General features: G+C 41.1%; 1 protein-coding gene across 4 annotated transcripts in view; it reads right to left on the bottom strand.

Moving 5' to 3' along the window:
* Positions 1–216: 216 nt before the first annotated feature.
* ankrd24 (ankyrin repeat domain 24) overlaps positions 217–13,529 on the bottom strand; it is an 18,132-nt gene continuing 4,819 nt past the window's right edge. For 2 of the 4 annotated variants that reach the window (XM_015033144.1, XM_015033143.1), the window contains 21 exons: positions 12,121–12,251; positions 11,236–11,324; positions 11,066–11,130; positions 10,912–10,969; positions 10,658–10,728; positions 10,460–10,566; positions 9,869–10,041; positions 9,367–9,389; positions 9,032–9,124; positions 7,840–7,962; positions 7,624–7,743; positions 7,376–7,505; positions 7,073–7,251; positions 5,781–5,944; positions 4,620–5,401; positions 4,222–4,538; positions 3,831–4,064; positions 3,096–3,272; positions 2,831–2,998; positions 1,398–1,463; positions 217–853 (listed from right to left, as the gene is read on the bottom strand). In XM_015033144.1, the coding sequence (XP_014888630.1) occupies positions 785–853; positions 1,398–1,463; positions 2,831–2,998; positions 3,096–3,272; positions 3,831–4,064; positions 4,222–4,538; positions 4,620–5,401; positions 5,781–5,944; positions 7,073–7,251; positions 7,376–7,505; positions 7,624–7,743; positions 7,840–7,962; positions 9,032–9,124; positions 9,367–9,389; positions 9,869–10,041; positions 10,460–10,566; positions 10,658–10,728; positions 10,912–10,969; positions 11,066–11,130; positions 11,236–11,324; positions 12,121–12,251 (3,339 nt within the window). In that variant the 3' untranslated portion in view covers positions 217–784. Of the gene's footprint in view, positions 854–1,397; positions 1,464–2,830; positions 2,999–3,095; positions 3,273–3,830; positions 4,065–4,221; positions 4,539–4,619; positions 5,402–5,780; positions 5,945–7,072; positions 7,252–7,375; positions 7,506–7,623; positions 7,744–7,839; positions 7,963–9,031; positions 9,125–9,366; positions 9,390–9,868; positions 10,042–10,459; positions 10,567–10,657; positions 10,729–10,911; positions 10,970–11,065; positions 11,131–11,235; positions 11,325–12,120; positions 12,252–13,529 lie in introns of those variants that run through there. The other 2 variants (XM_015033145.1, XM_015033146.1) reach the window with 2 other exon arrangements.

Genomic DNA, 13,529 nt, shown 5'->3' on the forward strand with positions numbered 1-13,529 from the left:
ATCTATAGGGGAATAGTCAAATATTGCTTTTTATTGTGTCTTGACTTATGGAGACCAAATGATGTTTTACAAAATATTATTACTGGGAAAATTAACTGGTTCCAAACCACTGACTGTGAAAATCAATTATTTTAATCTACTCAAATAAGACTGTGTTTTTATCACTTTTAAAGAGAAATTATACTACTGAGTTAAAAGATTAATTGTTTTTTCCCCCCTAGTTTTAGATCAATTAAAAATAAATGGTTGTCATTTCATACCATCTTAACAAACGCAGAGGCAAATATTTTTGCCAAATCTACAGACAGCATTTTGCAAGTTATACCACTACTCTTCAAATAGATTAATGTATGAACTTTGACACGGCCATTCAAACACCATGGCCAGGTAGCTGAAAGGTGGAGCTCGACCTCTAAAGCTTTTGACTAAAATGTGAAAAATAATCACAAGGGAGAGCAATTGTTTTCCTTTTTATTATAACAACTTTATGTAAAATCAGTAGACTTGTCACACGGTCAGTGAAATCAAAATACCCACTCTGTATCTACATATCTCCCATCATTAGCTACTTACAAATAAAAAAAACAGAGGCACTCCCTATTCAATTCTCTTGGATATTACTAATCGGGGAAGAATTAGGGTTGTTGTTTGAGGTTCGTAATACACACATGCAGCGATGTCGGACCGCGGATTGGCTGTGTTTGGCATTCTAACTGAGGTCTTATCTTGGTCCTATAGGTTAGAGTGATGGAGCTTTACATGTGTGGTGCCAGTTGCAGAGACTTCAGTGTCCCTGCTGTGACATCCTCAGGATCTGAAGCAGCAGGCATTGTACCTCTTCATCCATGCGACCCTGTTGAGCAAAGTGCCAAAGCCCGTTACCAGGGAAGGATGATGCTGTAAATCTCTGGTCTAATTGCAGCAGCATCAAACTATTACATGAGCACTGATCATTTCTGAATTTCTTCTGCATTGGGGACTTTAACTGAACTCTTTCAGACACTGGCCAACCTACCAATATTTGTTAGTTAAAAACTACAAGCTAGGTCAACTCAGGTAACTTTAAGTTCTCCTACCTTCAACAGTATAAGGCTAATCAACAGATTAAGGTGATTTCCTCCATGAGTCTCTCATGACATTTTTTTAGTACGTATATTTATCTGACCAAATTGTAATTAAACAAGCCGAGTCACTCATAATCTACTTTGTTCTCCATTTTTTTTTGTGCAGTACAAACATAATTTGATTATCTCAGGAATCAAACCAAATATGAATGCTTTGCATGAAAGAACCACATAAAACAAACCACATATACTCAATTAACCACATGTAACACACACTTAACAATGAGACAGTTTTACATTTACTTTGTGCATGTAGATGTATTCTTAACTGACCTGTACAGCTGCTAGTAAATGTGAGCGGTACACAGCCACCACCTGTTTATGCTTTCTCTCCCAGTCCTGGAAAAAAGATCACTTCAGAGTTAAGAGCCAGAGTATCTGATCCTCAATGTACTGATTGGAGATATTCTGATCTGATGCAACCCAAGTATTAAATTGGGTCTATTTTTACTTGTCTGTACTGGAGTACTTGACTAAGCTCAATGTCTTGATCCAGGTTGTTGGTGTATCATCAGTGCTATTACGTCTGCCACACCCCTCACAATCTATATAGCAATTTGTGCCTTAATGCCCAGGCATGTTATTTTGCTGACCCAACAAGTCTGGGTTTTAAGTCAAAAGCCCTAAAAGGGCGTGATCTCACCTGAGAGCAATTTACATTTTCCCACATTCAAAACAAAGTGGTAATGTTATACGCAAAGAGAACTGTTTTTTTTTTTTTTTTCTACGTTTGAGTATAACTAGAACAGCACTAAAATATGAGTTAATTTATCAATAAGTCTTTTCAGGATTAGCTTAGCTCTCCAGCAAACTCCTTTGCGTGAAAAACATTATCAGCAGAAGCACGAAGTGTTTATTGAAGAACAATATTTCTCACCTAGATTAGACATGCACTATTCTGTCAAAGGTAATCCATGACCTGCCTATACACACATAGGAGCTTCAATGAAATCCAATTCTTAATCTGTGGGATTTATTATGATGTTGGTCCCACCCTTTGCAGCTTCTTTGTCAAGGTTTTACTCATTTCTCACAGTTCTTCCAGAAGTGCATTTGTGAAGTCAGACTGATGTTGGATGAAAAAGCATTCATTGTAAAGGAATGCTGTTCTCCTGCGCCCTACTGGCTTATCCGTGTTCTTGTTGCTGTTGCTTTATGAACTGGTGTTTTTTCTTGTTAAAACATGAAGGCATCATCCCCAAACTGTTCTGACAAAGTTATGAGCATGCAACTACCCAAAATGTCTTTGCAACAAGAGGTAATTCAGTCTGAACTAAGGGATTGAGTTCAACTCCTAAAATCATTCCCACACCATAATTCTCTCTGCACCTAACTTTACGCCTGACAGAATGCAGTGAGGTAAGTGCAGTTTTCCTGACAGCTACTGCATCCATATTTATAGTGCGGCTTCGGCCCACTGCCTTCCTATGCAAGTGAATTAGCTGTCTGCGTTTTTTACGTCTGATAGAAGCACCTGGATGCGATCATAGTGTGTGGAGACCGAATACCTCTGGCATTACTATATGCTGAGGAACAACAGACCTGTCCTGCACAAACTTCTGCTGAAACAAAACTGTTATCATGCGTATACTTTGGATTAATTTGTGTGCAAAAAATATTTTGATTTATCAATACATCCCTAAAACAAATATTTATGGTATTCATATTTTTCCACATTAAACTACCTCTGTCACGTTTTTGCTCACCTGCAGCTGTTGGGTCAGTATGCCAATCCTGTTCTGCAGCGCCACCTGCTGGCCTGGATTGCCATGTTGCGTGGAAGAGGACGAGGGAGGGGATGGGCTTGCGAAAGGAGGGGAGAGAGCTCCCAGAGCCTCTTTGAGTCGGAAGACTTCTTTAGAAAGATCTGTTATCTAACCAAATGTCAGACAAGACGGGATGAAGAAGTTTGCCATCTCGAAACCTCAAACGACGCTTGTTGTTGGTAAACCTGGAGCTGTACTCTGTTACCTTACGGTCCTTCTCTTTGACTAGACCCTGGGACTCTTGGATGTCTTTGTGGAGCTCCTGGATGTGGCTGGACTGGGACTGTAGCTCGGAGAGCTGCTTCTGCACCGTCACCAGCTGGGATTCTGCCGCCTGCCTTTCACTTTTGTGAAATAGCGCCTCCCTCTGCACCTGGAATACCTAAACCAGATTGACAACAAATGTTATATGAAGCAAAATTATTGTCAACAGTCACCAGTCTAAACATTTGGACTTTCTGATTACAGTTCTGATTGCAGTTTCACCTTCACAAGCCAAAGATATCAATGTACAGCTGAGATTTTGGTTACATTATGTCACAATACAACCACAAACTTTAATGTATATTATCCTGACAGTCTATGTTGAAAGACCAACACAAAGCAGTGCATATTAGTAAATGGTATGTTAAGGATGTAGAGTTTTATTTCTACAAAAATTAGTATTTGTAGCATGACTGTATAGTATGTACATTAATGCATATCCATACGTAAAACCCCTTCAGTCTAACTCTGTACAATTACCTTTCACTGCAAGTCTCATTACATGGCAACAATGATACGCAACGAAGAGGAAAAGCAACAGATGAATAATGTAAAGGGTAGACGGAGCCCCCAAAGGAAGCACGGCTCAGTGCGTCGTAGAAACAATCACATCTACTTTGGCTTTAGAGGCCACTGAAGAGGACTGATGACAGACCAGGGAACATGCTGGACTAACCTCCGTGCATGTCTTCTCGTGTTTCCTGGTGAGGTCGTTGAACCGTGCTGTGGTGGCGTTGATCTCCGCCTGCAGAGAGAGGCGCAGCGCCTCGTGGTCTTCCTTGGAGATCAGGCCCTGTTGTGCAGCCTTCTGGGACTTCAGCTCTCTCAGCTCTGTCTCTTTCTCACTGAGAGCCTCCTGCGCCGCTGCTGCACTGCTCTCACTGGCCTGCAGGGCGTGCTGTAGCTCTTCCTTTCAAACAAGGAAGCACAGGTTAGCTCTCATAGTCTTCACAAATCTGTCCAGGGGAAATTTGGCTATTATAAACAAACTGAAGCAAAAACGGGAAAAAAAATTGTAGGATTTACTTGCATTGCTTTTTTTTTATTGCTTCCTTCTCTGCACTGACCTTGACCTTCTCATGTTCCTCTTTGGAAATGGCGTCTTGTTTGCTCTGCAGTTCTGCCTGGAGTTTAGCTGCATGCTCCTCAGCTTGAGCTCTTAATGTTTTCTCCTCTTGGAGCTCCTGCAGAGTTTGAGCAAGCTGCTCCGACACGGCAGACAGTGCCTCTTTATGCTTTGAAAGTGGCACCGCGTCTTTCAGCTGCAGGGCGTCCTGCGCACGGCCCTCCCGCTCGGCACACAGGCAGTCCAGAGCCTGGGCTGCTTCCTGCCTTGCCACCTCCAGTTCCTCCTTCATTGCTGCCAAAGTTTGCCTGGATCGATCTGACCAGACACAGTAGGAAGACAAGGGAAGCTAAATTGTCAATAAACACAAATGTATCCAATCCAGAAAAGCAAGCCAACCTGATATGATGGGGGGCTCTGAGCTCTCTGAATGGCCCTCCTCCTCCTCCTCTTCCTCTTCCTCTTCATCTCCAGGTCGAGGAGTTCTGAGTCTCTCCAGCTCCAGGAGGGCATCATTGAGACGTCGAGCCACGTCTGCCCTCTCCCTGGCAAGTTGCTCGCACTGGAGTCCGAGGGTCACCTGGACCTCGTCTAGCTCTGAACGGGGCACGCACTTCCTCAGCTCTCCCTCCAATTCAGCCAAGCGCTCCTGAAGGCGCCGGACCCGGTCCCCATCTCCCGCCGCTGCTTCCTCTTTCCCCGAAGTCCGGCTCTCCGCCAGGGCTGCCTCCAGTTCGACAACTCTGTCACGAAGGGACTTCACGCTCTCCACCTCACCTCTTTTGTTTTCTCCTTCTTCCCTGAGCACAGACTCTCTCTGAGCAGCCTGGAGTTCCTTCACTTTCTCTGTCAGCTGTTTGATTGTGTCATTGTCCCGGCTGCTCTGACCCTCCGCCTCGCCCTGTCGCTCTGCGAGCTGCTCCTCCAATTCCGTCACCCTGGCTCTCAGCTGCTGCGCCTCCTGGCTCGCACCTTCTTCTCCCTCCGCAGCCCCGGCAGCTGCTGCGCTAACGTTTCCTTCAGCGCACTCCACAGAAAGCACCCCAAGACGCATCTGCTCTTTTAGCTCCTCCAGCTCGGACTGGGAGGAGGCCAGCTGCTCTTCTAGACCACGCAGCTTTTCTTCCAGAGCTCCTGTGCTCTCTGGATCTCCACCTCCATTCTGAGAGCTGCCTTTGCTTCTGCATGACAACAAAGTGACGTCAACACAGGCAACTTCTCCGCAAACAAGATCAAAAGTCAGTGTCTAGCCATGAATTTTTTTTTTGTACTAGTAAACCTAATTTATTATTACAACAAAGAGGACAATTTTAATATAAATTGTTGCTTTAACAATCTCGCACAAGTGGTTTAGGATAAAAAGAAAACCATGGTGCTATAAATCTACATAGAACTAAATATATGACTTCTTTTTTGAATAAAGGACCTTTAAAGAAAAAAAACCTACTGGGATTTTGAAAGAGATATTATTGTGCTGATCTAAAAATAGACGATTCATGGCTAAATGAAGCGCAGAAGCTGCGCTGAGATGCTTGTGGTGTATAAATAAAGTCAGCTCACTGCTCGTCAGAAACGCTGTAGGCTTCCAGTGAAGCCTGGGCCTGAGAGAAGCGCTCCTGAAGAGCTTCAAACTCCTTCCTCAAAGTCTCATACTGAGTCACGGGCACCGAGTCTGAGCTGGTCGTCTGCATGTCCGTGTCGTCCTTCTCGAACATCTCCAGCATCTGTAAACAATGCAAAAAGGATCACAGTCGAATAAGATGAGTTAAATCTTATAGGAACACTTTTTTTTTTCTTCCTTCTTTGTGGATTTTATATTTACACTGTAAAAAAAAAAAAAAAAAACTTTCAGGAGCTGACTTTTGTTTGCTCAAGCGACTAATAATGTGTGTCTAATATTGCACACATATGAAAAGTCTACTACTATTCTTTTTTGTATTTTAAATTAGTTATGTATTTTAACACAAAATTTCATCAATTCAAAAACACTACATCTGTTGTTTAACTTTATTGTGATTTTATTTGATTAAGATTTCACACAGGCTCAATTTTTTTTCTGTCATAAGAACCTCAGATTTCGTTCTGGCTTGAAAACAAAAAACAAAAAAAACATGAGGTTATTAAGGCCTTGACTGGGTCAATAGTTGACACCATACTTGATTTTGAAGCTCAAAGAGTGCGGGAGCAAAAAAACAACAACAAAAAAAACAGTTTTGAAAATGGTCCCTCCTTTAAAAGTTTAGTATGCATTTAATTCTTAACAGGGCTTAACAACTTCAAAACTAACCATAGATATTTAGCTTTAAAACAGTAAGCCACCAGTGTCCACCTGCGAACCAAACTCACTTTGCCATTTGCTTATCAGCCACTAGAAGAGGTTTCTGTTTCTTCCTTCTATCCATCCTTACAAAGTCTATTCTTTTGGTTTCATCCCTGATCTCTGAGCTGATGTCTCTCTGTGAGGTCTTTTGTCAGGCAGCAAGGCTAATCTTACACTCTGAGCCTGTGATCCGTGATCCAGTGGAGAACAAACAGCAGAAAGCTTACCCAAACTTCATAGATAAAGAGTTCTATTTTCTGCAACCAAAATGATCCAGATGAAGGGTGATATTTACAAAATGATTCCATCTGATGCTAATTTTTCAACCTATGTAAGCGTGACTCTCTCAGTGTTTCAGTCATCAACTGTCTCTGTCTCTCTGTGAGCTTTTCCTCCAATTCCGTCACCTGCAAGTGAGTGCAGCATCATGATGAGTTTTCTTTTTAGTGATTATCACTAATGTGCGAGTCAGGAACATTCAGCAGGAAACCCTCCATCTTAATTGACACCACTCTGCTGTTTTTGCCTTTACCTGCACTTTAAGGACAAGTTCGGCGTTCTGTGAAATTAGTTCCTCTATTTGTTTCTGCAACTCAGCGACTGATCCCGGGTCTGCGGGAGCAGGAGACGGGCCGGGTGAGACTGCATCCGTTTGTGAAGAGGCTTCGTCCTGGGCAGGGGACGCTCTAGAGCGCTTGGAGAGCAGCTTCTCTGCAGGGAACATTCGGGAGAGACCAAAACAAAAGTGAATCAATGGACTTATAGACGGGTCTGAATGCAGGGAAGTCTAGCCATGTTCCATTCCTAGAATGGGAACGTTCTCAGGACTGTATACCAGGGAAGTCCAGCATTTCATCCATGTCCTCTGAGTCACTGGCCCCAATCCCATGAGCCCCCTTCAGCTCCTCCAGCAGCTTGTCCCTCTCAGCCTCTGCCTCCTTCAGATGCTGCTTTAGTTGAGACAGCTATTGTGCACACGTATAACTGGAGATTAGAACTAATTCTTATTATTTCGTTCATGAATAAAATTGACTGATTCAGCAATAAAAGCAGAAGAAAGTGCTTTTCTCTAAAAGTCTGTACCTCCTCCAGGGCAGATAGGGCGCTCTGCTGCTGCTGCTCCAAGGCCTTAATCTTCTGGAGCAGGCGCCCTCTCTCCAGACGCAGCCGTCGGATCTCCTCAAACACTTCCTCATCCTCTGCCTAATCCGCACACACAACCACGGAAATCAGAGACACAATTTCATGCAGTGTGAGGACCAAAGAAATCATAAAAGTGTAGTAAAAGTAAAGCTTTACCTGAGATGACTGCTGAGTTCCAGGGGGCTGGGGAGATGGAGATTGGGATTTCTGGGGCTCAGGGGATTTGGCAGGGAGAGCTGGACTTGAAGGCTTTTCAGATCCTCCTGAGAGGTCCTGGATCTTTGGGATTGGAACAAGAACAAAAAGTGTCAATGGAGAGATGACACCGCCAAACAAATGTTTACCAAAGGAATATCCATATTCTTTATCTGTAGATAAAGAATATCTTTGTCTGGTTTTGTCTTAGGTAAAAAGTCAGCAAATGACAACAACAGGGTGACTATACCTACTTAAATTTGCCGACATCTGTAATCAGACCTTTCAATCACAGAGGAGACTGCTAAAGAAAATAATAATAATAATAATAATAATAATAATAATAATAAATCATTTCTAAAGCTCTCCGCTAGAGAACTGTGCAGAATGTTGAATATTGGGTTGACTCATTCTCCACAGCAACTATGCTGCCTATCACAATTGATTGTTTGGGAGATATAGCAACAAGAAAGCCTTTTTGTTCCTACTACCAATACTTTAGACATGCAGAGTTTGCAACATTGCTTACTGTTTAGCATGGTGTAGGAGGTGTAATGATGTGGGACTATTTCTCTTCCAAAAGGTTTAGGTTTTGAGGACCTTGTTGGATTGAATGACATAATGAATTATTTGAAATAAAAGGACAAAAAAAAAAAAACCCTGCTGGTCTGTGCTAGAAACTGAAAATGGTTTGATGTTGGTCGTCCAGCAGGATATTGATCCAAACAGAAATAGCTCACTAGACACAAAACAATTAATTTCCCATGACTAAGTGTCAGAACTAAATCCTATTGAAAACATGTAGTGAGAATTAAAGAAATGTACGCATGAGAAAAGACCTTTAGGAGTCTGGATGATCTAGAGATTCGTAGGAATAATGAAATGTTGTGTGAAATGTTATTAGAAAACACTAAGTGCTGCCCTTTTGGCAAAACATTATATACTAGCAGCAGAAATACCAAAAATTAAGGTACACATACTTTAATAATCATCCAAAACATATTTCTGATTTGAAATAAAAGATTAATTTATTTAAATCTGTACTGTGGGTGACATAACAGTAGATAGCAAGGTGACAAGATGAATGTACATTAAGGCTGAGAACTATAAATGCAAAAATACTTGCCATCTACTGAAATGATTTTTATAGTACCTGGAGAGGAGAGCGAGGCGGTGGAGGAGCTTTCCGTTTTCGGGGGGTTGTCCCCCCTTGCACTGATGAAGCGGCTGAGGGGATTTGAATGGGCTGTGTGGAAGTGAGAGGGGGATCACAGACAAGCAGAGGTCAAGCTGAACTTAAAATAAGAAACAGAACAGACGAAAACCCAAGATAACAGAAGGGGTAAAGAGGAGAGAACGCCATGAAGATGAAGGCAGCACACTGAAACAATGACTTCATATTGGAAACATGCGCAATATGATGGGCCAAAATAAGTCATAGTCTCATAGATGGAAGCAGTGATGCAACACACAACTATGCAATATTACCTCCTCGCCTGCGCTCTCAGAAGCTACGTGAGCATTGAGGGAAAAGACACAGTGAGCTAAATGTAAGAGATACATTGAAATGAAATGAAAACATGGCAAATTTTCCCCTGCCACCAGTTCTTCCATTGTTGTCTGGGCTTGTTGATGAATCTCAAAGTAAATCCACCAAATTAAGACATTATTTTGTGGTTAGGCTTAATGTGCACATCAAATCTTCTTCATTATCATGACCCATTTGTTTTTCATATGCGTACACAATCTCACTGGGCAAAATGTTGTTGTTTTTTTCACTCTAGTCTATAAACACACCCAGTTGTGCTCCTCATCAAACAACTACAGCTACTTTCTGGGGAAGCATTATGTAAGACGAATAAATGGTTCAGTTAGCTTCACAGGAGAGCCTGTGTAACTTTTCAGGAAAAGAAATTTATCCACTTAAAAAAAAACAAAACAAAAAAAAAACAAGAATGACACAAAACACCCAGAAGGCCTTGTTTTGTACCTGGGGGTACTCCATCCTGCAACATGCGAACAATGCATTGGTTGCCTGTAGTTATGGCATAGTCAGCAGCTTTGTGGCCAAGTTGGTCAACCAGTTGTGTCCTTGCGCCCCCTCTCAGTAGAGCCGCTACAGTCTCGACACTTTCACTCTCACAGGCGAGCATCAATGCCGACCTGACCATCAAGAAGCAGTCATTAGAATAATAAATACCAGTGTTCGATAATAGTTCACTCAAAAAAGAAAGTCCATTATATTTACAAAAGCCGTCTGAAATTTTTTCTTCATCTATGATGATTGTCTTTGCTGCGCAAATATTTGAAATTAGAAGATATAATTTAATTTGATATCTGAATTTATTTCAAGAACTTCCACTTGGCGTTTCAGAACCTGCCTTTGGGGGAAAACAGTGAGAGCCTGTGATCCCAGCTGGATCATAAACACGCAACTAGTGCAGTATTTTCTAAAACTTGGGAGCTCTCCGTGCATCCTGAGTCTGACTGCTAAGAGAATAAATATAGAAACATATGTCATTTATTACTACTGCAACAAATTCTTTACTGTTGTAGAAAAAAAATCTGAGCAACAATGTACCTCCCCTGGTTGTCCTGCGTGTTTGCATTGGCACCTCGACCCAAAAGAAAGACACACAGCTCCACTCTGCTCATCTGGGCCGCAAGGAGCAGCGGCGTGGCTCCGTCCTGAAAAAGACGTCATTCAGCCATCACCGAGGGCATTCCACTCTTACAACAACCAAACAACACATAACGTAGCTAGAGTCGTCAAACTTACATCGTCCTGGACATCAAGGTTGGCTTTAAAGTCCCACAGTGTCTCAGTGCTGGACAAACAGCCACTGATCGCTTTACGATCCAATAAAAAAATAAATAGAATAAAATAAAAGAATAGCATAGAACAGCTTCTGCAATGTTACTACACTGTATGATTCAATCAACTGGTATCAGCATCTTATAATTCCTAGATGCAAAGCTATGATAAGAAACTCTAAAGAAGAATTTGATATTTGCAGATGACACTGATGGTACCTGCATGATGGAGTGGTGTCCTGCCAATGCTGTCTGTGCAATCTACCGCCAGTCTCTCCTAAGGCGCCACACAAAACACCAAACAATCAAATTTAGCAACTTTTTTTTTTTTCTTTGCATGATCTGGATCAGATACAGTGTCGCTGATTTTTACCTGCAGCAGTCGCTTTAAACACTCGTGCTGACTATTTTTGGCTGCAAGATGAAGTGCGCTGAAACCTGTAGTCAGCAGGTTGCAAACAGAAAATAAAAATGTATGTTTGCATATCTGGCAGAGGCTATTCTTAGCTTAAAGGAGCATGATCGCATAATCAGACATCATACCAGCTCCGTCTGTGACACCGACGTCAGCTCCATGAGATATGATCACCTCCAGGCAATCTAGTCTGCCTCGAGATGCACAGAGGTGGAATCTGGCAGAAGATATACTAACAAGTCAATACGAATGAGAAGAATGCAGCTGGTTTTTACTGATATTTCTTGTCTTGATTCTGTTTACCAAATATTTTCAAGCCAAAATGAAGGCATATTTTAGTCTCTACGTTACAAGAAAGACCACAGGTATATTTGAAACTGATAACATTAAAGTATTAAAATTAAACTATAGAGGTTGTGCATGACAAAAGATGAGCTTTCTATAACTCTTGATAAAAATGTGTCTTCACTCTACTTAGGTGACATCATGAGGCAATTAGTAGCACTAGATTCTACTCAGGGGTATCAGATTAAAGAGAATAGACTTTTCAGATTTTATTTTGTAAAAACATTTGAAAACTATAAACACTGTGTTGTTCTAATACAGAAAATACCAATCATAGTCATCATAATAATTAAAAAAACACACTACAGTTTGTGTTGGTAAAATTCCAAAATGGGAAAAAGTTTTGCGAGGGAAAATCATCTGGAATGATTCCTGATAATAAAGAGGAAATCGTGTCTCCAAGTTAATGTTCCTAAAGAAGACATGTTTCATGAGCAAATGGCCATGCAGTAAAGAGTGAATTAAACTTGTGCACAAAAGCTTATCTCAAAAAAGTTTTCTTTTTTAGTAGAAAAATTATTTGAGCTTAGGTAATTATGTTTTTTCTTGTTTCTTTTAAAAATATCAACAGCTTTAATAAATAGTGCTAATAAGCTAAGACTAAGTAAAACAATAAACACCTACAGCAAAATTTCCAGCATTTGTAAAGATAAAAATGTCCAACTTACGCCGACTTGCCCTCAGCGTCCAGCTTGGTTGGACAGAGACCTTTTTTGACAATGAGGGCAGTGACTTTGTCAGGTTCATTCTGCTCCACAGCCTGCAGCAGCCTCTCATCACTCTTGCTCCAGTCTTGACTCTATGGGCGAGGGAGCCAAAACAAAATTTCACCACCCTCCAGGTCAGCACAGCCCCAATGAAAACTGAGAACCCACTTTATACAGTGCCAGCTAGAAGTTTACATATACTCATTAGTGGCATGGATGCCGTAAGTTTAATATTAGCCTTCCTTCACCATTCGAAAAACAATTTTGGTGTATTTTTGGAGTCATTGTCACATTAAAACACCCAACTGTGTCCGAGTTTCCCTCACCTGACCAGAACAACCATCTCCGATGAAAGGAAATTGGTCAGGATAGAACAACTAAGAAATCGCCAAGGTTCAAGTCTGCCATAAACTCCAAGATTTTGGAACGCCAGTGTATACACTGTGTAAGAAGGTCAGTACGCGTCACCATGGGTTGAAAGAATGATGACATGGAAATAGGCAACATCTACCATGACTGAAACTTGCAGTTGCCCTCCTATACAAGTCCATTACCATTCACAGAAATATTTCACAGTCCAAGGGAACAAATATGGAGCTATTTGCCCACATTTGTTTGGGCAAATAGCTCAAACAACAGTGCAGTACATTTTGAAAGAGTCAAGGCAAGGCTTCTGAAACTCAGAACATTACACCCACTGTCATGTTAGTGATAGCCGCTTCATAGTATGGGCGTTAGCCAGGGATTACTTTGCACATTGCGAATGACGTGACTTTGACATGGCTGGGTGTTCCAGCAGAAAAATGATCCAAAACTCACACTAGAAATGGTTTTCAAATGGATGAAGCAGAGCAATGGTGAGCTTATGGAAAGGGATTTTTCAGATTGTGGTCCAAAGCTAGACTAGTTCAAGAACCCTAAATTAATCCAAATGAGTTCTTGTACTTCTGAGTAAAAGAGTAATCAAAGATATAGCTAGTTATATGGCAGTATTGATGGCTGAAAAAAGTGCATGGTCAGGGTTCAACTTACTCAGTGACGAAATACCAAATGTTAATATGAAATGTGCTATTTTGACTGTCTAAATTATAGAAACCGATAAGTGAATGTAAAATTTTGCACTAGATTTGTTTCTCGTGCGAGAGAAGTTACTAAATTACTTTTAAAATCATGCCGATGATGAGTGTATGTAAATACCCAACCAGCCCTGTATCTCTCAACATTCAACACTGTTTTAGAAGATGTTGTTCATGTAAAAAATAGTTCCAGCGCTAATCATTGAGATATGTTATAGAAAGCAAAAAAAAAAAAAAAAAAAAAAAAATTACAAGCAATTTTTTTTTAAAATTTTTTAAAAAAAGAAAAAAAGG

The sequence above is a fragment of the Poecilia latipinna genome, unplaced genomic scaffold (genome assembly GCF_001443285.1).
Source record: "Poecilia latipinna isolate Pla-1442-1.1 unplaced genomic scaffold, P_latipinna-1.0 Scaffold258, whole genome shotgun sequence".
Classification (NCBI taxonomy): Eukaryota; Metazoa; Chordata; class Actinopteri; order Cyprinodontiformes; family Poeciliidae; genus Poecilia; species Poecilia latipinna.